Source organism: Oncorhynchus keta, chromosome 20 (genome assembly GCF_023373465.1).
Source record: "Oncorhynchus keta strain PuntledgeMale-10-30-2019 chromosome 20, Oket_V2, whole genome shotgun sequence".
In the NCBI taxonomy this organism is placed as follows: Eukaryota; Metazoa; Chordata; class Actinopteri; order Salmoniformes; family Salmonidae; genus Oncorhynchus; species Oncorhynchus keta.
This window is the reverse complement of record NC_068440.1, coordinates 31,520,683-31,548,615: the sequence shown is the minus strand read 5'-3', so window position 1 is coordinate 31,548,615 and position 27,933 is coordinate 31,520,683. Positions and strand designations below refer to the sequence as shown.

The window sequence follows — 27,933 nt, the reverse complement described above, 5'->3', positions numbered from 1 at the left end:
CTCTCTCTCTCTCTCATTCACACACACACAACATTGACTAAATGAAATGTAACTCAGCAATCCAATTTAACATTTGGTATTTGGTCCGCGGTAACGCACAACTGCTATAATCGGCTATTTTAATCTATTATAGGGTGGGGGCCCCGCATGTCTGACAGCACCTGATTAAGTGGAATATTTACTCTCCCACAAAGTGAGGGGCCATCACTTACACTTTAGACTACTCCGTGTATTACCGTCAGATCACTGTCACAATCACATAGGCTATCACATAGGCATGACATGGTGTCATTTAGCTATATGACTAAAAAGAGAAGACGCAAACACTATGTGTCATTATGCGGTATCCCCTCCACAACAATTATAACATAAATAACATAAACGATACATAGATCGTTTTGGAGACATCAACATCACATCATATCAACGGTCTTAATCAGCGCAATGAAATGAAATGAAATGAAATAATAGCACATAGGCGTATAATAAACAATGTGTAATAAAATCCACATAATTACCAGTAGTTTGAGCGGATCGTTAAATCCCTCTAGTCCTGTCGAGAAGGTGCTCTTAAAAGGGACGTACCTCTCTGTTCGATGCTGCTTCGTGGACACCATCGGAAGGTGTCTCACTTCAGGGACTCGGGACGTGGGGCAGTCTCCAGCCTAGTCATCATCATCATCATGTCCTACAGAATATCATTCGTGTTTAACAATGCCGCACTTTTACTTATTCTGTCATCAACTCACATCTCTGCGTAGTCTTATCTGGCGGGTCGGCTGCAAGACCGTGTTGCTTGCTTCGTTTGATATTTGCCGCACTCTGCGCGACGAGTGTCATCCGCTGCTGCGAGCGAGCGCGCGCGCGGTTTGACATTGACTTTGACTATTAATTCTTGCTTACAGAAAAAACGGACGAAAAGCAGAATTAACTTCATAAAAATGTTTCACTGAACAATACATAATACACGGCATAAATAGAATACAGGACACAAAAACAGTAGTGGATTTTTTTTTCTCAAAATATGAAAACTGAATTGTTAACAAATTGAATGATTGAAATTCGATTTAAAAAAAAGAGATTTAAGAGCTAGAGCTGTTTAAACAAATAGATTTTAAGAGCTAGAGCTATTGTTAAAAAAAAGAGATTTAAGAGCTAGAGCTGTTGTACAGTGTTCTTTTTCTCAGAAGACTGATGGAGAATTCACCTCTTTTGGGAGAGAGCAGGTCATACAGTGGGTTCCCCCATCGCTTTAAAATATCACATTTCATATCCACTGCCATTGGGGCAATTTTCTGCTGGAGGCAAGTCAATGCTATTATTTTCCAGGATCTATCAAGAGCTGGGCTTGTAAGACCAGGGAGGTCTGTCTGTCCTTCTGTGATCTCAGATGCAGTTGAGGGTGTATCATTTCAAGCCAACAGTGCCAGTATTTGCGCTGAAAACTCGATTCCTCGAACAGTCCATTCTCATTCTGCTGGGCAGTGTTCAACTTACACCCTCAGTTCTATTGGTAGTAATGATGTCCAGTCTTTCATCTGGATCCATTTCTATGAGAGTAATCATTTAAAGTACTGTAGACCAGTTGACCTTCTATTACAAGCTGACCACAGTGACAGCTTACAATGACCAACCTTAGACTCATGGGGCACGAGATGTGAATGCTCTAATTTATTTCTAAGGGGTGAAATTATTATAGGCCTAAAGCCAAGGAAATCACATGATGATTCGGCTATTTGACTGGTATTTCGGCTATTGGCATAGACTAACATGCTGATTAGCCTTGCCTACTAAATAGAGGCTGTCATATAAGCATTATAGCATTATATGTTTGCAATTCCCCTAAATGTTTGAAGACATCCTCAAACTATTTTCCGTGTTTCATACTCGATGTAAATCATCATAATGGGTTGAACGGGGTATCATACAAATTAATCGAACTACACACAGGGCTATTCCTCGCTTTCCCATAATGCTTGCGCTTAGCCTGAAGCATTGTGGGATTGCAACATTATGACGGAGTGTAGGGTTGGCTATCATGCAAAGAGAATGATCACTGTTTAAACCTAAACAAATCATTTAACTATCATATATCTTATCGATTTCTATTGCTCTTGAAGATAATTTTCAAGGTAATGTGACTTCTAAACTCTTATTTCTCTTATCAACGCTCCAAAAGAGGTTAAACAAGGCGGCCAGGAAGTGACCAGCCTTTCTCACACGCGGATTCTCGAGTCGGTGGCAAAGACAGAGAAACATGGCTTTTACAGACCCCACAGGCTCAAGTCACAAGTTTTTAAAGGCTGCATCGCTACTGTATCACGACATTTGTCCGGAGCAGTCACGTTTTCTCATGTAAGCGCTCTCTTTATTACATAGAACGTAATAGCTACATCTCGTTCATATTTGATGTAATGATCATATAGTGACACGAGGTGGCAGAGTCGCACAGTGCAATTAATTAAACATTGTGTAACTTTACGAAGTTCAATATCATGCCAAGTTAATTTGTTCCGTTTTTGTATTGTTCTTTTCACAATGTTTGTTTTTTTAGACCAATGTAGTTTGTTAAGTTATTGTTGTCTTGAAACAATGTCATGCATTTTGTAACTACATATCCAACAGGACACACATTAGCCATGGATACGCAACACACGCAAGCACGCGTTTGCCAATGTACAGAGGTAGTCCCTAACCAGGCCTGCTTTGTCTAATACACATTTTGAAAGTTAGCATGCTCCTGTCCTGTATGTTTGCATACATCAATTCGAATAGCAGGCAGCCTTAATGAGCTAACCCAGCCGCCAGAAACTGTGCCGTACCATCTAGGTGCTTCTGGCTATCTGCTCGCCATCCTGAGCCCCCGGGAAATCAATGCCATGACATTGCTAAGAGCTCGCTGCTCCGGAGCTCGAAGCTGATAGACCACTACAATGGTGCCAGTCTGTCACTCAATCATTTGTGGCACAAATCCAATGCTTGTCACTATATTAGGATTTTCATGCTTCATATCCAAGAAGGAAAAACGGAATTGCTTTCATACAGGAATGGCTTGAAATGTGAAGATGACAATCTATTTTCATAATGAGACAGATGTATTGGTTTTCTATCCAAAGTTGAAAAGGGAATGTGGTGCTCTATTAAATAAACACACTATACCAGCAACATGGACAATGTGGCGGTATACAGGAGCATTGGCATCTAGTGGTCAAAACGTGGTATGTTCACACTACTTTATGGTAAATAATGCAAGGCACTTCAATGATACACTTCTCTGAACAGTGGTTAAATTTAAATTTGTTTAACTCTCCAGATTCCCAGGGAATTACATTACGTAGTATGGGGAAGTAATACCACAAGCCACAGCATCATACTACAGAGAATTGACACTGGTTGTTGGACTGGGATGTGGGGGGTCTGTGGGTGGCATTTTACATTTTGGGGGGGATTCCTTTGTCTTACTCATTGGAAGAAGTTTTGTTGAAGTCGGATGTTGGGTACAATTTTTATTGAATATTTGAATCCTATAAATTAAAATGGCTAATTTGTCTGCAATCAATTGGCTTAATTTCTCAGTGATCTAATTATATTTTAACAAAAAAACAGGAATGCTAATCATATCTGTTACTATGTACAGAAATGATTTCAGAACCGTCTGAGATGATAGCCTAGTGGTTAGAGCACTGGACTAGTAACCGAAAGGTTGCGAGATTGAATCCCTGAGCTGACAAGATAAAAATCTGTCGTTCTGCCCCTGAACAAGGCAGTTAACCCACCGTTCCTAGGCCGTCATTGAAAATAAGTATTTGTTCTTAACTGACTTACCTAGTTAAATAAAGGTAAAATAAAAATAGAGACCCACTAATCAAAACAGGAACTCATTCCATTTTCATTATCTTTTTGATTTCACAGAATGATGATGGCATTATACTGAAGTTAGAGAAAGTCCCGTGTAATTTTCTGGAGCAATCCTCTAAGCCACTGGCTGCTGTAGTGTGGACTGTGTTTGAGTTGGGCCTGGGCCAGTAACCTCTGAATCCCTTGGTCTGTTTTTCCTCTCACTCACCTGAGCCAGAAAATTTGTGGTAGAATTTTAAAATGGAAATGAAAATGAAAGGCCCGGTCGGGATAGATTTACGGATGGATTTAAGGATGGATTTAAGGAACGTTACTTTTAGGCTACCCGTTAAGAGTTTATCCAGATTTTTGAGTCTCTGTGGAAAGAACCGATTTATGGGAAATGTGTTGAACAGATCCTACTGATATCACAGCTGTCCAAGCCTGGAGGGTTATATATGTTGAACAGATCCTACTGATATCACAGCTGTCCAAGCCTGGAGGGTTATATATGTTGAACAGATCCTACTGATATCACAGCTGTCCAAGCCTGGAGGGTTATATATGTTGAACAGATCCTACTGATATCACAGCTGTCCAAGCCTGGAGGGTTATATATGTTGAACAGATCCTACTGATATCACAGCTGTCCAAGCCTGGAGGGTTATATATGTTGAACAGATCCTACTGATAACACAGCTGTCCAAGCCTGGAGGGTTATATATGTTGAACAGATCCTACTGATAACACAGCTGTCCAAGCCTGGAGGGTTATATATGTTGAACAGATCCTACTGATAACACAGCTGTCCAAGCCTGGAGGGTTATATATGTTGAACAGATCCTACTGATATCACAGCTGTCCAAGCCTGGAGGGTTATATATGTTGAACAGATCCTACTGATATCACAGCTGTCCAAGCCTGGAGGGTTATATATGTTGAACAGATCCTACTGATATCACAGCTGTCCAAGCCTGGAGGGTTATATATGTTGAACAGATCCTACTGATAACACAGCTGTCCAAGCCTGGAGGGTTATATATGTTGAACAGATCCTACTGATATCACAGCTGTCCAAGCCTGGAGGGTTATATATGTTGAACAGATCCTACTGATAACACAGCTGTCCAAGCCTGGAGGGTTATATATGTTGAACAGATCCTACTGATAACACAGCTGTCCAAGCCTGGAGGGTTATATATGTTGAACAGATCCTACTGATATCACAGCTGTCCAAGCCTGGAGGGTTATATATGTTGAACAGATCCTACTGATATCACAGCTGTCCAAGCCTGGAGGGTTATATATGTTGAACAGATCCTACTGATATCACAGCTGTCCAAGCCTGGAGGGTTATATATGTTGAACAGATCCTACTGATAACACAGCTGTCCAAGCCTGGAGGGTTATATATGTTGAACAGATCCTACTGATATCACAGCTGTCCAAGCCTGGAGGGTTATATATGTTGAACAGATCCTACTGATATCACAGCTGTCCAAGCCTGGAGGGTTATATATGTTGAACAGATCCTACTGATATCACAGCTGTCCAAGCCTGGAGGGTTATATATGTTGAACAGATCCTACTGATAACACAGCTGTCCAAGCCTGGAGGGTTATATATGTTGAACAGATCCTACTGATATCACAGCTGTCCAAGCCTGGAGGGTTATATATGTTGAACAGATCCTACTGATAACACAGCTGTCCAAGCCTGGAGGGTTATATATGTTGAACAGATCCTACTGATAACACAGCTGTCCAAGCCTGGAGGGTTATATATGTTGAACAGATCCTACTGATAACACAGCTGTCCAAGCCTGGAGGGTTATATATGTTGAACAGATCCTACTGATAACACAGCTGTCCATGCCTGGAGGGTTATATATGTTGAACAGATCCTACTGATAACACAGCTGTCCAAGCCTGGAGGGTTATATATGTTGAACAGATCCTACTGATAACACAGCTGTCCAAGCCTGGAGGGTTATATATGTTGAACAGATCCTACTGATATCACAGCTGTCCAAGCCTGGAGGGTTATATATGTTGAACAGATCCTACTGATATCACAGCTGTCCAAGCCTGGAGGGTTATATATGTTGAACAGATCCTACTGATAACACAGCTGTCCAAGCCTGGAGGGTTATATATGTTGAACAGATCCTACTGATAACACAGCTGTCCAAGCCTGGAGGGTTATATATGTTGAACAGATCCTACTGATAACACAGCTGTCCAAGCCTGGAGGGTTATATATGTTGAACAGATCCTACTGATATCACAGCTGTCCAAGCCTGGAGGGTTATATATGTTGAACAGATCCTACTGATAACACAGCTGTCCAAGCCTGGAGGGTTATATATGTTGAACAGATCCTACTGATAACACAGCTGTCCAAGCCTGGAGGGTTATATATGTTGAACAGATCCTACTGATATCACAGCTGTCCAAGCCTGGAGGGTTATATATGTTGAACAGATCCTACTGATAACACAGCTGTCCAAGCCTGGAGGGTTATATATGTTGAACAGATCCTACTGATATCACAGCTGTCCAAGCCTGGAGGGTTATATATGTTGAACAGATCCTACTGATATCACAGCTGTCCAAGCCTGGAGGGTTATATATGTTGAACAGATCCTACTGATAACACAGCTGTCCAAGCCTGGAGGGTTATATATGTTGAACAGATCCTACTGATAACACAGCTGTCCAAGCCTGGAGGGTTATATATGTTGAACAGATCCTACTGATATCACAGCTGTCCAAGCCTGGAGGGTTATATATGTTGAACAGATCCTACTGATATCACAGCTGTCCAAGCCTGGAGGGTTATATATGTTGAACAGATCCTACTGATAACACAGCTGTCCAAGCCTGGAGGGTTATATATGTTGAACAGATCCTACTGATATCACAGCTGTCCAAGCCTGGAGGGTTATATATGTTGAACAGATCCTACTGATAACACAGCTGTCCAAGCCTGGAGGGTTATATATGTTGAACAGATCCTACTGATATCACAGCTGTCCAAGCCTGGAGGGTTATATATGTTGAACAGATCCTACTGATAACACAGCTGTCCAAGCCTGGAGGGTTATATATGTTGAACAGATCCTACTGATAACACAGCTGTCCAAGCCTGGAGGGTTATATATGTTGAACAGATCCTACTGATATCACAGCTGTCCAAGCCTGGAGGGTTATATATGTTGAACAGATCCTACTGATATCACAGCTGTCCAAGCCTGGAGGGTTATATATGTTGAACAGATCCTACTGATAACACAGCTGTCCAAGCCTGGAGGGTTATATATGTTGAATGGATGGATAATTTTTTAAGCCATTCAAGGGGAACTCCACCAAAAACAATGTCTAATTAATTTTATTTAAAAAATCTGATTGGACCTTTTATTTTTTGAAAGGATAATAGATTTTCTTTGTGTTAAACGGATAGGGAAGATGCAGCACACAAATAACCATGATGTGAACCCCGCACTCTGGAAATATATAGACCAGGGATACTTTTATGCCAAGAGCTCCGGAGCCTGCTGCTTTTCTGTTCTAACTTATCATTAATTAACCCACCTGGTACCCCAGGTCTAAATCAGTCCCTGATTAGAGGGGAACAATAAAACATGCAGTGGAACTGGCTTGGAGGTCCAGAGTGGCGTTTAAGGGATATAGGATGTAGACTAAGGGATATAGGATGTAGACTAAGGGATATAGGATGTAGACTAAGGGATATAGGATGTAGACTAAGGGATATAGGATGTAGACTAAGGGATATAGGATGTAGACTAAGGGATATAGGATGTAGACTAAGGGATATAGACTATTAGAACTATAGTTGTGGTCGGTGTTACCCATTGAGCCACACTCAAGCACAGATGATTTGACCTTTCTTACATGTGAAGTCTACAATTGTGTGTTCGGCTACTCATTGGTACCATATCTTGTTATAGGTTACATGAGGAACAAAACACAGAAACAAATGTTGTGTACTAGCTGTCACGAGAGTACGGAGAAAAGGATCCTCAACACAGCAACTTGGTGGCATGTCCTGTAAGGATGTGTAGAATACAGACATTCTATCATATTTATCCACAGAGCAGTCATCCTGCATACCGTACTTAAGGTTCCCTCAAGTTCCTCCTTGCTGTTTGTGTCTCCACTTATGGTTTCAGCCATGCGTCACTGGAGTGTTTGTTTCCAGTGTTCGTGTCATTACTCATATTTCCTGTAAAACCAGTGAGGGAGGTATGTGGGCTATGACAGGCCGAGGCCAGGCTGACCAAAGCAGCACGTTAGACTGTCACAGGCATAACGCCGATGCACTTTGGTGTCACTGTCGATGACTTCTCTCCCCACCACCCTTCCCCCTCCAACCCTCACCTGCCCATCTCATTGGTCAGTGTCACCCCCTCCCTTCTCTCACCCCTTGACCCTGAGGGATTGCGCCTCTCCCAGCTTCCCCTGCCTGCCTCGACCCATAACGTGAGACCCAGACTGCTGCCCTACACCGTGCAATCTCCAGTTGTGGGCCTTGACATCTGTAGAGCCACCAGGGGGTGTGTGTGGGGGGGGGGGGCTTGCCCCCATCCCTCACCCTCTTTTCCCCTGCCACTCTAGCCAAGCTGTTGCATTGGACCATCTGTAGAGCCACCAGGGGGTGTGGGGGGGGGCTTGCCCCCATCCCTCACCCTCTTTTCCCCTGCCACTCTAGCCAACCTGTTGCATTGGACCATCTGTAGAGCCACCAGGGGGTGTGGGGGGGGGCTTGCCCCCATCCCTCACCCTCTTTTCCCCTGCCACTCTAGCCAAGCTGTTGCATTGGACCATCTGTAGAGCCACCAGGGGGTGTGGGGGGGGGGCTTGCCCCCATCCCTCACCCTCTTTTCTCCTGCCACTCTAGCCAAGCTGTTGCATTGGACCATCTGTAGAGCCACCAGGGGGTGTGGGGGGCTTGCCCCCATCCCTCACCCTCCCTCCACCTAGCCAACCTGTTGCATTGGACCATCTGTAGAGCCACCAGGGGTGTGGGGGGGGGCTTGCCCCCATCCCTCACCCTCTTTTCCCCCTGCCACTCTAGCCAACCTGTTGCATTGGACCATCTGCCACCAGGGGGTTGGACCATCTTTTCCTGCCACTCTAGCCAAGCTGTTGCATTGGACCATCTGCAGAGCCACCAGGGGGTGTGGGGGGGGGGCTTGCCCCCATCCCTCACCCTCTTTTCCCCTGCCACTCTATAGCCAAGCTGTTGCATTGGACCATCTGCGTTATTATTTCTGAGCTTTGGTTAGTAAACAGGGCGTTGCTCTCTCTCCTCCACACTCTGATTGTATCAAATGTCCATAGAGGCCCAGAGACTCTGAGCCTTGCTGATTTCCAGACTTTAAACTCTTTGTTGATAGCATCTGGCCTAAAGTGGGCTCTGCCCTGCTCTAACTGGGTAGTAGGGGCCAGTGTTTATCTTCCACTAAGTATGCATTTAAAGGAAATTCATGTGAAGAATGTTAACTAGATTAGCATGGAAGAGAGCCCCCCCTTTCTGTATCTCCAGGGGCTCATCTGGACAGTGGGATGGGATGTCTTTCATTGAGCCTCTACCAGGCAGACAATCAATCAAATGTATTTATAAAACCCTTCTTACATCAGCTGATATCTCAAAGTGCTGTACAGAAACCCATCCTAAAACCCCAAACAGCAAGCAATGCAGGTGTAGAAGTGGCCAGGAAAAACTCCCTAGAAAGGCAGGAACCTAGGAAGAAACCTAGAGAGGAACCAGGATCTGAGGGGTGGCCAGTCCTCTTCTGGCTGTGCCGGGTGGAGATTATAACAGAACATGGCCAAGATGTTCAAATGTTCATAAATGACCAGTATGGTCAAATAATAATAATCACAGTGGTTGTCGAGGGTGCAACAGGTCAGCATCACAGGAGTAAATGTCAGTCGGTTTTTCCTTAGCCAATCATTCAGAGTTAGAGACAGCAGATGCGGTAGAGAGAGAGAGAGTCGAAAACAGTAGGTCTGGGACAAGGTAGCACGTACGGTGAACAGGTCAGGCAGGGTTCCATAGCCGCAGGCAGAACAGTTGAAACTGGAGCAGCAGCACAGCCAGGTGGACTGTTGACAGCAAGGAGTCATCAGGCAAGGTAGTCCCGAGGCATGGTCCCGGGACTCAGGTCCTCCGGGAGGGGAGGGGAGAGAGAGAATTACAGGAAGCATACTTAAATTCACACCGGAGAAGACATGAGAAATACTCCAGATATAGCAGTTTGACCCAAGCCCCCCGACAAACTATTGCAGCATAAATACTGGAGGCTTGAGACAGGAGGGATCGGGAGTTTGGTGACTAAATGGGGCCATTTGGAAGTGTTTGTATTAACTGGAGTGATTGGTAGTTATGTGAATTAGGTCACTGCTGTTGATCTCACTTCTGAAAGTTTTCAGATGTTACATTCTGGTTATTAGATGATCGACCCAAAGTTAAAAGAAGTCAGAAGTTGATCATGTTTTCTGTAAAAGTGTAACTGTTCCTCTGTATTGTTTGAATGATCTAATGTCAATTGATTATGTGAACAAGCTGGTTAGTCCAACAGAGGAGTATGAGGAATCACGTTGTTCACCTGTCGGAAGACTATTCTGTCGCCTAGTTGTTCTCATCCAGCGCTTTTCCTGCATCTCACTGCCACTTGTTCCCACCGTCTTCTTCTCCCCCTCATGACCCCCTGTTTGTGACACGAGCCCTTCCCCTCTAGCCTAATCTAAAGACTTCTATACAGCCTGTAGTTTGGAGACATTACTGAGACTTGACCATGAGTCAGGCTGTCCAACATCAGATTTCAGTTCCAAAGTCCCATCTCTCTATAGCCACGGTGTGTGACTAGCAAACCGCTGTCAGTGTCTCCGTGACAGTCCTTCGGCAGGTCAGCGTGAGATTAAAGCCCCAAGCGAGGTCCCCTATCCCATCTCTCGCCGCTGCACGTGCTGCCCTGTTTGTTGCCTGACTGCAAATATCATGAGTCACTTTTGGCGTAGTGTACTGTGGCTAATTGTAGCGTGACTTAGGAAAGGCCTAGTCAACTGTTTGTCCAAAATAAGAGGCAGACAGTAGAGACAAAGCCCAGACTACAGGGAGGTGGGAAGCCCTGTATTGTAGATAAATCCTTGTTTGCTTTTCTCCCGGGTGTTTGGTTGGAAGCCCTTGGCAAACCTTTTCCACAATAGCAAATGTCCCTTAGCAGTGTGGTTGGAGTTAGGCATACTTGTTAAAAGTTAATTGTGTTTACATTTTCAACACTGAATAGGAGTGTTTAGTAAGAGTGTTTCAAGAGTATCAAAACACACCTTGAGTCTTGCTTCAGTTTACAGATGAATCAACATTAACTTACAAATTCAGGTTTGGCAGAATTTTTGAAAAGTAAACTTGACCTTCAAACTCTGCATTGACGCCCCTCAAGGTGTTGTGAAAGAAAAACAAGCCAAAACACAAACTCCAAGCTATGGGAGAGTCTTCTCAGATGAAACACTGTTCTATCTAAGCAGATCAATAATGAAGTGACAGCTGTTTCACAACAAAAACCTAACTTTTCTTCTGTGTTTTTGTTTCTCAGGGGGAGACACCAGAGAATGAAAGGTAAGAAGTAGCTATAACCTTGGCAAAATCATTTTGTCAGTTATAATTTAGGCTAGTTCATTTCTCTTGCATTTATCCTATGCTCATCACACCTATTGCTTAAGCACGGTATGAGAATGCACATACAACATGGTGCTGTAGGCACTAGGCATGAGGGAAGAAAACACTATAATCCCATGTTAATTACACTGGTGGGTACTGGTAGCTGTCCCCATCAGAGAGAGAGAGAGAGACACACACTCTCTGTACTGCACAGTTCTCATCACAATTATTTACTATTTCATACTCATGATCCCCTGGACTCAATATATTTCATTTGACACTCAACTCTATCCCAAATGTTTATTTTGTGTTAAATGTGACGGCCTCAGCACTGTTATAATTTGTACATTTCCCTTTACCATAGTTCACATATTTTTTTCATCTGACCTAACCTACACCCTCATACTCCACTTGACTGTACCATAAACACATACATTACTTCACATCCCTCAATGTGTACTTTATTCTTCCTTGTGCTTGACCCTCTTCTCCTCTCCTCTCCTCTCCTCTCCTCTCCTCTCCTCTCCTCTCCTCTTCTCTTCTCTTCTCTTCTCCCAGCTCCAGCCAAGTTCCAGCCCATCCCTGAAGAAGAGCTCTGTCCCTTCTGTTTCCAGTGGCGTCGCCCAGACAACCACCGCATGCGGCTGCATCCCAAGCGGCATGCATCGGTGAGGGTGCAGAGCGTGTTGCAGAGGGAGGGCAAGGGCAAGAGGCTCAGCCTGGCTCAGATGGACATCTTACGGAGGTTCAGGGGCTCCTCATCATCTCTGGTGAGACTTGTAATCATTTGTGCAAAATGTAACAAAAATGTTGCTACAGGGAGAGAAAAAAATTGCAACAAAAACAAGTGTTTCTTATTGGACAAGTTCAGGTAGCCCCTCCCCGCTTTGGTCTCTTTTTTCTGTTAAGTTTTTAGTGAATATGACCAAAGACTATCTAGTATATTGACAAGATCGTTAAGTAACCACTCTAACAATGGAAATACATGGCCTCACAGATGGAAGGCAGGCGGGAGGAGGCGAGATCAGGTGGGACCACTCCAGCCAATGAGAGGGCAGATGCATGCGTGGACAACGGGCGCAACTTTTTTTTTTTTTTGCCACGCACGTTCACTTATCAGTGCATTCGTAACAACCTAACCATTACAAAACTTCTATTCGATCAACTAAGCAAATTAACATTTACATTTTTTGTTGACCAAATACGACACTCATTAACCTCCATACAAAAATTGTGGTCTTAATTTCGGTCGGCGTAAACCCTCTCATTTCACCTCTTCCTCTCTGATATGTGCCTGGTCTCTACCTCTGCAGTTTCCATCCACTTCACTGATAAGCCAGTTCAGATAAGGAAACTACACTACATGACCAAAAGTATGTGGACACCTGTTCGTCTAACATCTCATTTCAAAATCATGAGCATTAATATGGAGATGGTCTCGTCTTTGCTGCTGTAACAGCCTCCACTCTTCTTGGAAGGCTTTTCACTAGATGTTGGAACATTGCTGCGGGGGCTTTCTTCCATTCAGCTACAAGAGCATTAGTGAGGTCGGGCACTGATGTTGGGTGATTAGTCCTGGCTCGTAGTCGGCGTTCCAATTAATCCCAAAGGTGTTCGATGGGTTTGAGGTCAGGGCACTGTGGAGGCCAGTCAAGCTCTTCCACACCGATCTCGACAAACCATTTCTGTATGGACCTCGCTTTGTGCCTGGGGGCATTGTCATGCTGAAACAGGAAGGGGCCTTCCCCAAACTGTTGCCACAAAGTTGGAAGCACAGCTTAATCTAGAATGTCCTTATACAGTATGCTGTAGCGTTAAGATTTCCCTTCACAGGAACTAAGGGGCCTCGATCGAAACATGAAAAACAGGCCCAGACCATTATTCCTCATCCACCAATTTTACAGTTCGCACTATGCATTGGTGCAGGTAGGGTTCTCCTGGCATCCGCCAAACCCAGATTTCTCCATCGGACTGCCAGATGGTGAAGTGTGATTCATGAAGTAAGGCCATTCTACTGCCAGTGTGTTCCTATGGAGATTGCACGACTGTGCTTGCATGACACCTGTCAGCAACAGGTGTGGCTGAAATAGCAGAATCCACAAATTTTTATGGGGTGTCCACATACTTTTGTGTATACATAGTGTATGTCAAGAGTAGCGTGGTCAGAGGGCAGTTTTCTCCATCAGGGACACAGAATCAGGAAAGTACCATTTTGATTTGACAAGGCCCTCTAGATATCGGAGCTGAAAATGGCTTAATGAAGACTCATATCGGCCGAAACTTTGCCTCATTGAATATCTCTGGCAGCATCTAATGCACTCTGGTAGTGTCCCATACTGGCAGTGTCCCATACTGGTAGTGTCCCATACTGGCAGTGTCCCATACTGGCAGTGTCCCATACTGGCAGTGTCCCATACTGGCAGTGTCCCATACTGGCAGTGTCCCATACTGGCAGTGTCCCATACTGGCAGTGTCCCATACCTTTTTTGGGTATGCCAAAATAAAAAGTTTTATAGTAAGTGAAATTTTGAAAATGTAGTGTGCTTTAAATTCCACGATGTCATATTCGTTCAGGCTTTTCATCTAGTAGAATTTGCTGCACACTACTGAGGAAGAGAATCATGTGTTCACAACAACGTGTTTGACAACAGCTGATAGTAGGTGATTGTATGTAGTATGATAAGCACACAGTACGTTTCAGTACATGGTAGGCAAGACAGATTTTGGTCACTGCCAGTGTGTTCAAGTCAGGTTGGGTACTCCCCTTTCCTGTACAGTGGCCAGCTATTCCCCTTCCAAACCACTAGTCTCCCATCAACTTTGTAGAGGGAAACCGCCAGAGTGCGAGCCAACAGATTGCTATGTCAATAAATCAATCACAATTTATAATGCCTTTCTTTGTAACTGCAGTGCTTCTACATGGTCTTGTTTGATATGCAGCTCTGGATCCGTAGAGACTCAGTCCTCACTCTGGTCAGGCTCACTGAGGAACAGGTCTTGTTTGGTATGCAGCTCTGGACCTGTAGAGACTCAGTCCTCACTCTGGTCAGGCTCACTGAGGAATAGATCTTATTTGGTATGCACCTCTGGACCCGAGACTCAGTCCTCACTCTGGTCGGGCTCACTGAGGAACAGGTCTTGTTTGGTATGTCTGGACCCGTAGAGACTCAGTCCTCACTCTGGTCAACACTGAGGAACAGGTCTTGTTTGGTATGCAGCTCTGGACCCGTAGAGACTCAGTCCTCACTCTGGTCGGGAACACTGAGGAACAGGTCTTGTTTGGTATGCAGCTCTGGACCCGTAGAGACTCAGTCCTCACTCTGGTCGGGAACACTGAGGAACAGGTCTTGTTTGGTATGCAGCTCTGGAGACCCCTCACTTGTCGGGAAGGACAGGTCACTCCTCAGTCTGGTCGGGAACACTGAGGAACAGGTCTTGTTTGGTATGCAGCTCTGGACCCGTAGAGACTCAGTCCTCACTCTGGTCGGGAACACTGAGGAACAGGTCTTGTTTGGTATGCAGCTCTGGACCCGTAGAGACTCAGTCCTCACTCTGGTCGGGAACACTGAGGAACAGGTCTTGTTTGGTATGCAGCTCTGGACCCGTAGAGACTCAGTCCTCACTTGGTCGGGAACACTGAGGAACAGGTCTTGTTTGGTATGCAGCTCTGGACCCGTAGGAGACTCAGTCCTCACTCTGGTCGGGCTCACTGAGGAACAGGTCTTGTTTGGTATGCAGCTCTGGACCCGTAGAGACTCAGTCCTCACTCTGGTCGGGCTCACTGAGGAACAGGTCTTGTTTGGTATGCAGCTCTGGACCTGTAGAGACTCAGTCCTCACTCTGGTCAGGCTCACTGAGGAATAGATCTTATTTGGTATGCAGCTCTGGACCCGTAGAGACTCAGTCCTCACTCTGGTCGGGCTCACTGAGGAACAGGTCTTGTTTGGTATGCAGCTCTGGACCCGTAGAGACTCAGTCCTCACTCTGGTCAGGCTCACTGAGGAACAGGTCTTGTTTGGTATGCAGCTCTGGACCCGTAGAGACTCAGTCCTCACTCTGGTCGGGAACACTGAGGAACAGGTCTTGTTTGGTATGCAGCTCTGGACCCGTAGAGACTCAGTCCTCACTCTGGTCGGGAACACTGAGGAATCCCTAGGCAGCCAGGGTCCGGTTGTGATAGGTCAGCTCAATGACGATCACAGAGGAACAGAAAGCATTTAGTTAGTGGAGACCGAGAGGGACAAAGTCAAAGGTAACGCTTAGGTTACGTCAGAGTCAAAGTAGTTGTGATCACAAGTAGTTCGATGAGAGAGTAGTTATTTTGGCCAATTCGGTTGCAAAAGGTACACAAGTGGAAATTATACCGCTAGATATCTGTATTGCTTTATCTCTGTATGTAGTTTTTTGGGACCACGGACCTCTCCTGAAGTGTGGTTTACTTCACTTCAAATGTGCGTTAGTTTCATCCAGAGAAAGCGCTGTGTATTTGAACAGTACTAGAGCAAGTGGCTTCATTATCAGTATGAATTCATTGTTACTCTGGATGAGCTTCCTGAACAAAATAACTCTATTGTGTAGATGTTGATATTTTCCCTCCTTTCGTCTGACTTGTAAGTGAATCCTCTTTAGCTGCATTTTTCACAGAGATATTTTTACCATTCAACTTCGAGATCCCTGGTCACTCGGCCAGACAAAGTAGCAGTGAGTAGCAGAGCTCCACAAGCTGTGTACGTGCGAGGCCCCCATAGACATGCGTGGTTGTGAGTGTACTGAATAACCCTTAAAGCAGATGAGGCACTCTGAAGATAATTGGAAGAATCCTCTCTCTCTCTTCTCTCCTGGTATTTGTCAACACCTTCTAGTGGGAGCTGCCGATGAGACAGACAGGAAGATTAGATTTATCACCCTCTCTCTTACTCCACAACCCCCCTCCCTCCTTGTCATTCTTTGCCAACAGAAGTCTTTCGCTCAGGAAGAGGGTGATAAATAATGTAAGGAGAGCGAGATGAAGGGTCACAGATCCCAGCTTTAAGAGGGCTTTGTTTTTGTGTCTGATTTCTGTTTGTAATTTTAGGATTAGTGGAGATGTTTCCTAGGCCTATATGGCTGTTGAGTAGGACTTGGTTAGTGGCATTCACTAGGCCATTTGGCCAGTAAATGTAGGAAGTATTTTAGTATAATGAAGTTATAGATCTATTTTCTAGTTACAGCTTCTGTATAGAGTTGAGTTATATGTAGCCTATTTACTCATGTATTTTTATTTCCTGGTGTAAAGCCCCTTGATTGTATATCACTCCACATTAGTTGCCCCCAGGTTTCAAGAGGAATTCTGTTTGATGTGAAGCTCGTGGGTCTTTTTTTTTTAATCTGGTGTATCTATGCAACTGGTGGAGAGAGATGAGGAAATGTTTGCTACAGTCCGTGCCACTGTGAATCCTTTACTCCTGTAGATGTGTAATAGTTGGATGGTGAAACTTTCATCCAGCCAATCAGAAAAGCAAGGTGAAGCACGTCAGAGATTCTACAAAGTCAGGACAATACTTGTCCTGCAAAAAAACATTAATTTGAATAGGATTTTGCAAGCAGTAGGCATTTATAGATACATGTGTGGTGGAGCACACCGTCAAAATGATTTGGCAATCAGAATGTATTCGAAAAACACATTTAATCATCTTTTGTTGCAATAAAGACGAAAGTAAAAATCCACCTGTCGAGCAGATAAATATGTTGATGTTTTGAACATTTCTTCTATAGCTGCCGTTTCCATTACACGCTGCAAGGATTGAGTTTTTCATTGATGCTTACCTGGGTCAATGGAACCTGGCTGCTGTGTCACTTGTTTCCCCGTCGCACGGGACGTTAGAGAAGTGCAACATAGGGCTTTGACACCCGGAGAGGGTGGAAACAGCAAGATGACACCGGGAGATGGGAGGGTGACTGCTTTCGGGGCGTTTTAGATGAACAGTACTTTGTTAAAGCACCTTTGGCAGCGATTACTGCATTGACTCTTCTTGGGTATGATGCTACAAGCTTGGCACACCTGTGTTTGGGGAATTTCTTTTATTCTTCTCTGCCAGATCCTCTCAAGCTCTGTCAGGTTGAATGGGGAGTGTTGCTGCACAGCTATTTTCATATCTTTCCAGAGCTGTTCTATCGGGTTCAAGTCCAGGCTCTGGCTGGGCCACTCAAGGACATTCAGAGACATGTACCGAAGTCACTCCTGCATTGTCTTGGCTGTGTGCTTAGGGTCGTTGTCTTGTTGGAAGGTGAACCTTCACCCCAGTCAGGTGCTGGGCACTCTGGAGCAGGTTTTCATCCAGGATCTATGTACTTTTCTCTGTTTATTTTTCTTCAATCCTGACTAGTCTCCCAGTCCCTGCTGCTGAAAAACATCCCCACAGCATGATGCTGCCACCACCATGCTTCACCGTAGGGATGGTGCCAGGTTTCTTCCAGACGTGATTCTTGGCATTCAGGCCAAAGAGTTCAATCTTGGTTTCATCAGACCAGAGAATCTTGAGTTTTTAGGTGCCTTTTGGCAAACTCCAAACAACCTGTCATGTGCCTTTTTACTGAGGAGTTGCTTCCGTCTGGCCACCACCATAAAAGCCTGATTGGTGGAGTGCTGCAGAGATGGTTGTCCTTCTGGAAGGTTCTATCTCCGCAGAGGAACTCTGGAGCTCTGTCAGTGACCAACAGGTTCTTGGTCACCTCCCTGACCAAGGCCTTTCCTCCCCAGGCGGCCAGCTCTAGTTAGAGTCTTGGTGGTTCCAAACTTCTTCAATTTAAGATTAAGACCGTTTTATCTCCATTTCTTCATTCAAAGACTCAATCATGGACACTCTTAATGACAGTTATGGCTGTTTCATGTGATGTATTGTCTACCTTCTTGCCTTTGGTACTGTTGTCTGTGCCCTATAATGTTGCTACCATATGGTGTTGCTTCCATGCTTGTTGTCTTAGGTCTCTTTATGTAGGGTTGTAGTGTCTCTATGGCTGGGAGGTATGCTGTATTTTATGATATACCTGTATTAATGCAGAGACCGGTTTGGGTTTTTACTTTTCCTTCTATACCCCCACTCTGGCATGCCAACCAGGTACCCCTCTGCCCCCACTCTGGCATGCCAACCAGGTACCCCTCTGCCCCCACTCTGGCATGCCAACCAGGTACCCCTCTGCTCCCACTCTGGCATGCCAACCAGGTACCCCTCTGCCCCCACTCTGGCATGCCAACCAGGTACCCTCTCTGCCCCCACTCTGGCATGCCAACCAGGTACCCCTCTGCCCCCACTCTGGCATGCCAACCAGGTACCCCTCTGCCCCCACTCTGGCATGCCAACCAGGTACCCCTCTGCCCCCACTCTGGCATGCCAACCAGGTACCCCTCTGCCCCCACTCTGGCATGCCAACCAGGTACCCCTCTGCCCCCACTCTGGCATGCCAACCAGGTACCCCTCTGCCCCCACTCTGGCATGCCAACCAGGTACCCCTCTGCCCCCACTCTGGCATGCCAACCAGGTACCCCTCTGCCCCCACTCTGGCATGCCAACCAGGTACCCCTCTGCCCCCACTCTGGCATGCCAACCAGGTACCCCTCTGCCCCCACTCTGGCATGCCAACCAGGTACCCCTCTGCCCCCACTCTGGCATGCCAACCAGGTACCCCTCTGCCCCCACTCTGGCATGCCAACCAGGTATAATGTGGCAGTAGAAGGGCATCCAGGAGGGTGGGCATGTTGCTTGAGCCCCTTCCTACATCACAACAGATTCTGTCAATGCCCTTCTACAATACTGTCTGCCTCCAACATGGCACCCTATATCCTCTACATAATGCACTCATTTTGACACAGGTGCAATGTTAAGGACCCAGACTCCATCCTGTTTCCATTCAACACGTGCCACTCTGACCACTTGTCATTACCTCTGGAAATGAAAACCTCATGACGTCCACATCTGGATAAAGCCAGCCCGTTATGCATCTGTCAGCATCCTCAAGGGCAATGATGCCTGTTGGAGCCCCAGATACAAGGTCAGCACAGCAACCAGCCTGGCCTGGGGTAGCACAGGGAGGGCTGGGGGAGAGAGAGGGATGTTAGGTAGAGAGAAAAAGGGGATTAGTATTCATGGAGATCGGCCAATGTTTTATTTAACTATGCAAGTCCGTTAAGAACAAATTCTTATTTTCAATGACTGCCTAGGAACAGTGGGTAAACTGCCTTGTTCAGGGGCAGAACGACAGATTTCTACTTTGTCAGCTTGGGGATTCGATCTAGCAACCTTTCGGTTACTAGTCCAACGCTCTAACCACTAGAATACCTGCCCCCACAATTAATAGAAAACAAAAAGCCCATCTGCAGGATTGTGTGTGTTTGTCAGCATGCATGTGTTTTAATGTGCTTCTCTGTGTAGGTGTGTGTTTTCCTATGTATGTATCAGTGTGCATAATGTGGCTTATATTTGTGGTCCGGTGTGGCTGGCTGTCTGTCGGTCATTGAGTTTGTAGGTACATTTACTCAATGTGTGTGCAACTTGCCAGAGTGCCTGCGTTGGTGGAAAGTGTGAAACACTGGTAGCCTTGGAACCAGTCCACACTGTGGCTTCGTGGTTGATCATGTTCAGAGTTCCTCTTCTACTCAGACAGGTGACTGACAGACAGGTGTTGAGCTGTGGCTGGACTCCTCTTAATACTGACTTGAGCCTCAGCACCCACAGTGACCAGTACCAGTTGAATGTGCATGACAATAATTCCCTCAACTCATCTGTGAACACTGACCAGAGCACTCATCAATTGTATGTTTTGTATTTAGATCAAAGGAAAATAACTTGTGAAATATGCAAGGAGAACAGACATTTTCTTTTGACCCCTGTTCACATAGACAATATCTGTGGTATATTTTATTGATCTGGTCCCAGATCTGTTTGTGCTGTCAAAAAGACGTGGAACCAGGGTATTTTGCTGCTGATCGCATCATTTAAAGTCTAAAAGAACCAGCAGGTGCTGTTGACATTTCAAAGCCTGATCGTCAGTCCAGAAGGATCTAGGCTATGTGCTATAAAGAAATTGCAAACTTGACCGGTCTCTCTGGAGGTCTGCTGCGGAGTAGGGTGGACTTACCCCCAAGATAGACTCTGATCTAATGGTTTGGATTGGGTGAGCTGATCCTAGACCTGTACGTAGGGGAAACTTTACCCAATAGTCCATGTTGCTAGGGTTACCGTTTATCACCACTGTAACCTGACACTGGAGTTAATAGATGTTGAGCTCATTTCATCACAAGGCCTCTTTAATTGTTTATATACAGTGCATAGATTGCACCTGCAGTTCAGCCAAGTTATTGGTCATGAATTGATTAGTTTTCTCTAGGCATGATTTTTTTTCACTCAAGTGATGGACAGACATTCTGGGATGGTGAAAAGGGTTTACTTTTGGTGGCTCGAGGAGATTGACATTTGCAGTGGTCAACTTTCGGTCATAAATTGGTGACCTTTGTCTAGTCACGTTTTTGTTCATACTCAATGATGAAGGGTTCATCTTTTTGGTCTTTTATTGACCCCTCTGTGTGGTTTTGTTTGCCCTTCAAATTCTTGGCCTGCCCATATTAGGTGCTGTATATCCTGATCCCTGGCAAACTATCAGATGTCTAGACCCCTCAGTCTACATACCCTGTCTACATGCTGCTAGCTAGACTGCTCTAGGTCTGTACCCCTGTAGCCAGAATCAACAGAATAGAATGAGCTGATGAAAGCACTGGGCTCAATGTCCTCAGCCAGTGTCTCACGTGTAGGTACTCAGCACACAGACGATACATGGATTAGGGGTCAATTCGATAGATAATGATGATTGGGCAAGATTTTGAGTTGGTATCATGATTCTCGTCACTATTCGACAAACGTTTAGGCCTAATTGATAGGTCTTTCTGGAGGAGGGTTAGTGTGTTGTCTTTATTCTCATTGTGGATTTATGATTTGGTTAAAGGTAGAGCTAAGTTAGAGGAGGGAGATAAAAGCATAGCTGTTCTCTTTAACAATTGTTCATACCAGACCAAGTGCAAATGATCACTGTGCAAAATACATTTTCTTAGGCGCCGTCATGACACACTAGATAGAAGATTGTATCGCCTGCCAGCTGATGATGTTAACCTATCCACCACAGGTACCTGGGCACCCTAAACACGCCCACCCCCTTGGCCGCTCTCTGTCATAGGGCTCTCAAACTCCTTAATGAGTTGAAATGTAGGATTAAAGGGATACTTCAGGATGTTGGCAATGAGGCCCTTAATCTACTTCCTCAGTCAGATGAACTGGTGAAGACCTTTTTATTGTCTCTGTGTGCAGTTTACCCCAAAATACACAAACTCCAAAGTGATTCCAAACATTGAAACTAGTTCAGTGGAGTTTTCCTTTCTCTCTCTCCCTGTAGCGCTGTACTGAAACAGCTGCAGAAAATAGGTCATGAGACCTGTGAGGTTGCTGGGTGCAGGCCTCTCACAAAGCCTCGTCAATGATTATCTTCACAAATGCAGAGGTGCATCAATGGTGCACCAGCTATGTTCAACATCACCATCAACGACCTACTAGCCAAACACTATGACGGTATCCATATTGTGTTTCTGTTCCTTTTAAATGGATTGAACAAATTGGTCAAAACAGTCATTTCTCTGTCGGGAGTCCCCTGCCTAGGATCATGTATGAAAATGACACCCCTTATTGTTGTGCGTTTTAGGGCATATCAACATTGACCAACTTCCATATATGGCCTTACCAAACCCGGCTAAATGCTTTCAGGGTATCCAAGAGTTTCGCTCTGTTTTCATAGTGTTTTTTTCCCCAGCACTTTAATCCAGAGTTTTCCTGGAGGGTGTATATATGGATATATATGACTGTTGCCAGTGACAACAGTCAACCCATCTGCAGGCTCCACCCCCTTCTGTTGATCGATTGGCTGGCTAGCTGTTGGGCTCCGGATGGACTCGACCTCCGTGCTTCTCTCTGCTTTATAAGGCTGGACACGCAGGGCTCAGTAGTAAACATTCTCACTCAGGTAATCACTGGTTCAGTGAAACTCTACTCTGCCAAATCAAATCTCAGCAGCAACATGGCTTTGTATCTTGGAGTTTTTCCACAGCATCAGCATTCAGCACTGTCACCAGCCTGACTTGGAATCTTATGACACTGCGTGATTTGTTTCTGTTTCGGAACATCTATGGATGCATGCAGTTTTCCTTAGGGAAATGAATTAGTGTCTGTATCAGAGGGTTTGGGATGTCATTAGGCATGTGCTTGTCAGTGATGTTGAAATTGTGCATTGCCAAAGCCATACAGTACATCTGTTAGGTCTGGATTGCATTGCATTTTGTTTACTTGCACACAATATTTGCTGTAGAAGCACAACAAGAGGACATGCTTGAAAGTCCATATTACACACACAGGCCATTTTGTAACCTAGATATAGGATAGATGCAGAGAGAAACTGAGTTTAGTAAGCCAATGTTTTCCTCCTGAGGGTGAGAAGGGGGGTGGGGGGTGACTGAGTCGGGCCTCTGGTTGCCTGCGTCACTCAGGTTATATGAGCGCCTTCTCCTTTTAGCCCTCTGTCACACAGGCCCCCTGGCCCCCTCACCCTGGCCCCTCTGGCCTCGCACCCTGGCCCCTCTGGCCTACCCTGGCCACTCTGGCTTCTCTGGCCTCGCACCCTCCCATCTCTCACCCTGGCCCCTGGCCCCTGGCCTCTCACCCTGGCCCCTCTGGCCTCTCACCCTGGCCTCGCACCCTGGCCCTCACTCTGGCTTTCACTCTGGCCTCGCACCCTGGCCACCCCTCTGGCCTCTCACCCTGGCCCCTCACCCTGCACCCTGGCCCTCTGGCCCTCTGGCCTCTCACCACCCTGGCCACTCTGGCCTCGCACTCCCTGGCCCTCTGGCCTCGCACCCTGGCCCCTCACCCTGGCCTCGCACCCTGGCCCCCTGGCCTCTGGCCTCTCACCCCTCGCACCCCTGGCCCTCTGGCCTCGGCCCCTCTGGCCTCGCACCCTGGCACCCTGGCCTCGCCCCTGGCCCCCTGGCCCCTCACCCTGGCCCCTCACTCTGGCCTTTCACTCTGGCCTCGCACCCTGGCCACTCTGGCCCATCTGCACCCTGGCCCCACCCTCTGGCCTCGCCTCCCTGGCCCCTCTGGCCCTCTCGCACCCTGGCCCCACCCTCACCCTGGCCTCGCACCCTGGCCCCCCCTGGCCCCTCACCCCTCTGGCTGGCCCCCTGGCCCCTCCTCGCACCCTGGCCCCTCTGGGCCACTCTGCACCCTGGCCCCTCTGGCCTCTCACCCTGGCCCTCACCTGGCCTCGCACCCTGGCCCTCACTCTGGCCTCGCACCCTGGCCACTCTGGCCTCGCACCCTGGCCCCTCTGGCCTCGCACCCTGGCCCCTCTGGCCTCTCACCCTGGCCCCTCTGGCCTCTCACCCTGGCCCCTCTGGCCTCTCACCCTGGCCCCTCTGGCCTCTCACCCTGGCCCCTCTGGCCTCTCACCCTGGCCCCTCTGGCCTCTCACCCTGGCCCCTCTGGCCTCTCACCCTGGCCTCGCACCCTGGCCCCTCTGGCCTCTCACCCTGTCCTCTCACCCTGGCCCCTCTGGCCTCTCACCCTGGCCCCTCTGGCCTCTCACCCTGGCCCCTCCCTGGCTGGCCTCTCACCCTGACCCCTCTGGCCTCTCACCCTGGCCCCTCTGGCCTCTCACTCTGGCCTCTCACCCTGGCCTCTGGCCCCTCTGGCCTCACTCTGGCCTCTCACCCTGGCCCCTCTGGCCTCTCACCCTGTTCTCTCACCCTGGCCCCTCTGGCCTCTCACCCTGGCCCCTCTGGCCTCCTCACTCTGGCCTCTCACCCTGGCCCCTCTGGCCTCTCACTCTGGCCTCTCACCCTGGCCCTCTGGCCTCTCACCCTGTTCTCTCACCCTGGCCCCTCTGGCCTCTCACTCTGGCCTCTCACCCTGGCCTCTCACTCTGGCCTCTCACCCTGGCCCCTCTGGCCTCTCACTCTGGCCTCTCACCCTGGCCCCTCTGGCCTCTCACCCTGGCCTCTCACCCTGGCCTCTTACTCTGGCCTCTCACCCTGGCCCCTCTGCACTCAGGTCTCAGGGGACATTTTGTTAGTACAATGGATGGGATGGACAGAATGGGGCAGTCTGCAGGTGACCCACCCAGGCTCTGAAAGTGCATTGGATTGCACTTAATCTGTAGTTGTATGGAATATTGATGTGATTCTGTGTATCAGAGAAACGGTTATATTTAGACATCTGGGGCTGTGTAGCTGCTGAAAATAGGCTCAGCCCAATAACCTGTCAAAACACAATCATGATCGTCATCCTGTTTCTATTGACGTGTGAATGGAAAAAAAGTGGTCTGGATGTGGGTTTTCAGCACAGGGAGACCGGGCCTGTGTGCTCCTGGTGCCCAGGGAGTTAATCTGGGAGTTAATATATATACTTTATTAAGACCCAATATCTGGACACTTTAATAAATGGATCACTAGTCACTTTAAACGATGCCACTTTAATAGTGTTTACATATCTTACATTACTCATATCACATGTATATACTGTATTTTATACCTTCTACTGCACCTTGCCTGTGCCGCTCGGCCATCGCTCATCCATATACTTATGTACATATTCTCATTCACCCCTTTTTAGATTTGTGTGTATTAGGTAGTTGTTTGGAATTGTTAGATATTACTGAACTGTTGGAACTAGAAGCATTTCGCTACACTCGCATTAACATCTGCTAACCATGTGTGTGTGACCAATAATATTTGATTTCATCTCTGAGTGAACCACTTTTGGTTAGTCACTTGCAAACATTAACGTCCAGAATTGTTTTTGAGACACGTTGTGTCATCTCCACATGAGAATCATGTTCCCTGTGTGAATCCACCTGTAAATAGAGACATCATTACTTCTAATTTACTCCACTCCTCCTCTCGCCGTCCCAGGTGGTTACATGCCACACCTGTAACAGCACGTCCAAGCATAACGGCGTCAACAGGAACTTCATAGCCACTCTCTCCAAGAGCCACTGCACCCCCTGGAGCGCAGGCAAACACAAGACTCCCCAGTCCACCAACAGAACCAACGCCTCCAAAGACAAGACGCCCTGCAGTACGCCAAGGTAAACAAACCATACCAGGCCACCGGTACCTCAAATGTTACCCATTTTTACTTCTTTTGACTACATCTCGCTTAGCTGAAAATCTGCATTTTGAGGGACTTCTTGAGATGTGAGGGCAATAGATGGTATCACTCAACTGATGGCCACTGTGTGGTCACTGAACACAGCGATTTAGAAACAATTGATTTCAATCTTGGAGGTGTTTCCTGATGAATTACGCATTTGGTTAATGATGTTCGTCTCTCATATGAGACACTGTAGAAGCCAATTTCACTTACTCAAAATCCCCTAAATTAATTTAATATAACTCAAGAAATCTGTCATTCATTTTGAAGTTTTCGCCAATGATGTTTTAGTTGAGCAATTGTACATCTAAGTAAGCAATTTGTCAAAACTCTGATGTAAACAAAGTCGGAGCTGCTGGGCAGGTCTGTCTCACTGTCGATGCGATTGGATAGAGAGTAATCACCGCAGCTGTTCACCCCATGTAAGTGGACAAATGAACATCGTCACATCAAAACCCAACCTGTTGTGACGCACAGATGTTCCGAACTCCATTTTAGACGAGACTGATTTCATGAGGAAGATTATCCTATTTACATTAGTCGATTTTGACACTAGAATAACTGTTTCTGACTCATATTGATGCCACACAGGCTGTTATCAAAGAATGTGTTGCTTTTTAAAGGCAGTCGCTCTGTAACCTTTAATCAGTGTCAGCTTGCAGATTCTGACAGTATTCCTGTATTTTCAGATCAACCTCTAAGACCCCCGGTTCCTCCTCGGCCTCAAAGCCCGCAAGTGTGAAGAAGTTGGCCTTCTCCCGCCTCAAGAGGTTCCTCATGCTGGAGGACAACCAAAAGACCAAGACTAAGGGAGGACTCAAAGACTTCCTCTCCTCCCTCTGAATGACTGACAAACACTGGGCTCCGTTGCATGGGCCCAAGAGTCAGCCATGACACTGAACCAGTCTCTCTCTGGCCTGCTTAGAATGGCCCTGCTGGAATTCAGAACAACAAGGCTATAGGAGGGAGGAGTCGGCTGTCAGTCAATAAGTGCCACAGCGCCACCTGTTGAGAGAATTAAAGGGGCATGTTTTTTTTCTTCACATGCCACCCCCCAACTGCCCCTGAGGTCCCCCTTCTGTAGAGCTGTCCCAACTGGGAATGGTCCCACACCACCACATCACTCAGGAATTCCACTGTCCCAACTGGGAATGGTCCCACACCACCACATCACTCAAGTAATTCCTTTATTACTTGGTTATTGTCCTCTGGTTTGTATTTTGTTCTGGGTTTATTTTGGGGAACTCCACAAGGCATGTCTTCTTGAAACTCTCCCTCTTGTTAGATCACCAGCCAGGTAGGGCTGATCATTTGTTACTATCTTATGATCACTGTGCCAAACACATGTTTGTTTACTGATGGTTTTGAGAATCATATTTGGGTGAATCGGACACATCAACTGTTTATAATGAAATAGGCGATAGGCCTGAAACTTGTGATGCGATTTAACTACATTTTTTTATTTTACAATAGTTCTGTTTCTTGTTATTGATGGTTTTCATTTTATCTTTTAGTAAGTTCATATTCACAATTACTATTAGACTGCATGTTGTAATGGCTGCTTTGATCCAACACAATTTATAACAAAGATTTTCTTTGGTTGTAATTAATCCAATGTGTGGGTCTGTATCATTGCATATAATCCTGAATGACCTCACATGTATATTCCTTCTACATTTTGCTTCTCTGAAATAAACTTTCTCAATTGAAATATGACTGTGTTGAATGATAGAACTCATGAAGATACTGTGCCTTATGAAAGTATTCAGACCCCTTGACATTTTCCACATTGTTAGGTTACAGCCTTACTCTAAAATGGATGGGTTTTTCCCCTAATCAATCTACACACAATATCCCATAATGACAAAGCAAAAACAGGTTGACATTTTTTTCTACTTTAATAAAATAAATTTGAAAAACATCACATTTACAAAATAATTCAGACTCTGTACTAAGTACTTTAAGGCCCTTTGGCAGCAATTACAGCCTTGAGTCTTGGTTATGACGCTACAAGCTTGGTACACCTGTATTTGTGGAGTTTCTCCCATCCTTCTCTGCAGATCTTCTCAAGCTCTGTCAGGTTGGATGGGGAGCGTCGCTGCACAGCTATTTTCAGGTCTCTCCAAAGATGTTCTGTTGGGTTCAAATCCGGGCTCTGACTGGGCCACTCAAGTACATTGAGACTTGT

General features: G+C 46.3%; 1 protein-coding gene and 1 long non-coding RNA gene across 3 annotated transcripts; both read left to right on the top strand.

Annotated features, from left to right (window-relative positions):
• Window positions 1-1,977: 1,977 nt before the first annotated feature.
• On the top strand, window positions 1,978-27,456 carry c20h18orf21 (chromosome 20 C18orf21 homolog). Its single transcript, XM_035759110.2, has 5 exons — window positions 1,978-2,355; window positions 11,459-11,481; window positions 12,082-12,293; window positions 25,505-25,680; window positions 26,435-27,456. The coding sequence occupies exons 1-5, from the start codon at window positions 2,258-2,260 to the stop codon at window positions 26,586-26,588; spliced, it is 663 nt and encodes a 220-aa protein (XP_035615003.1). The 5' UTR covers window positions 1,978-2,257; the 3' UTR covers window positions 26,589-27,456.
• Window positions 14,731-19,538, top strand: LOC127909957 (uncharacterized). Of its 2 annotated transcripts, none has more exons than XR_008073157.1 (4): window positions 14,731-14,867; window positions 14,956-15,099; window positions 15,532-18,690; window positions 18,797-19,538. It is a non-coding gene; the product is annotated as an uncharacterized LOC127909957 (long non-coding RNA). The 2 variants fall into 2 exon arrangements; XR_008073158.1 differs by having other exon boundaries at window positions 15,532-18,760.
• Window positions 27,457-27,933: the final 477 nt, after the last annotated feature.

Coding starts and splice junctions, on each gene's coding strand:
- c20h18orf21 (XM_035759110.2), top strand. CDS start 2,258: ATGGCTTTTACAGACCCCACAGGCTCAAGTCACAAGTTTTTAAAGGCT. Junction 12,294..25,504: donor GGGGCTCCTCATCATCTCTG/GTGAGACTTGTA, acceptor TCGCCGTCCCAG/GTGGTTACATGCCACACCTG. Junction 25,681..26,434: donor ACGCCCTGCAGTACGCCAAG/GTAAACAAACCA, acceptor CTGTATTTTCAG/ATCAACCTCTAAGACCCCCG.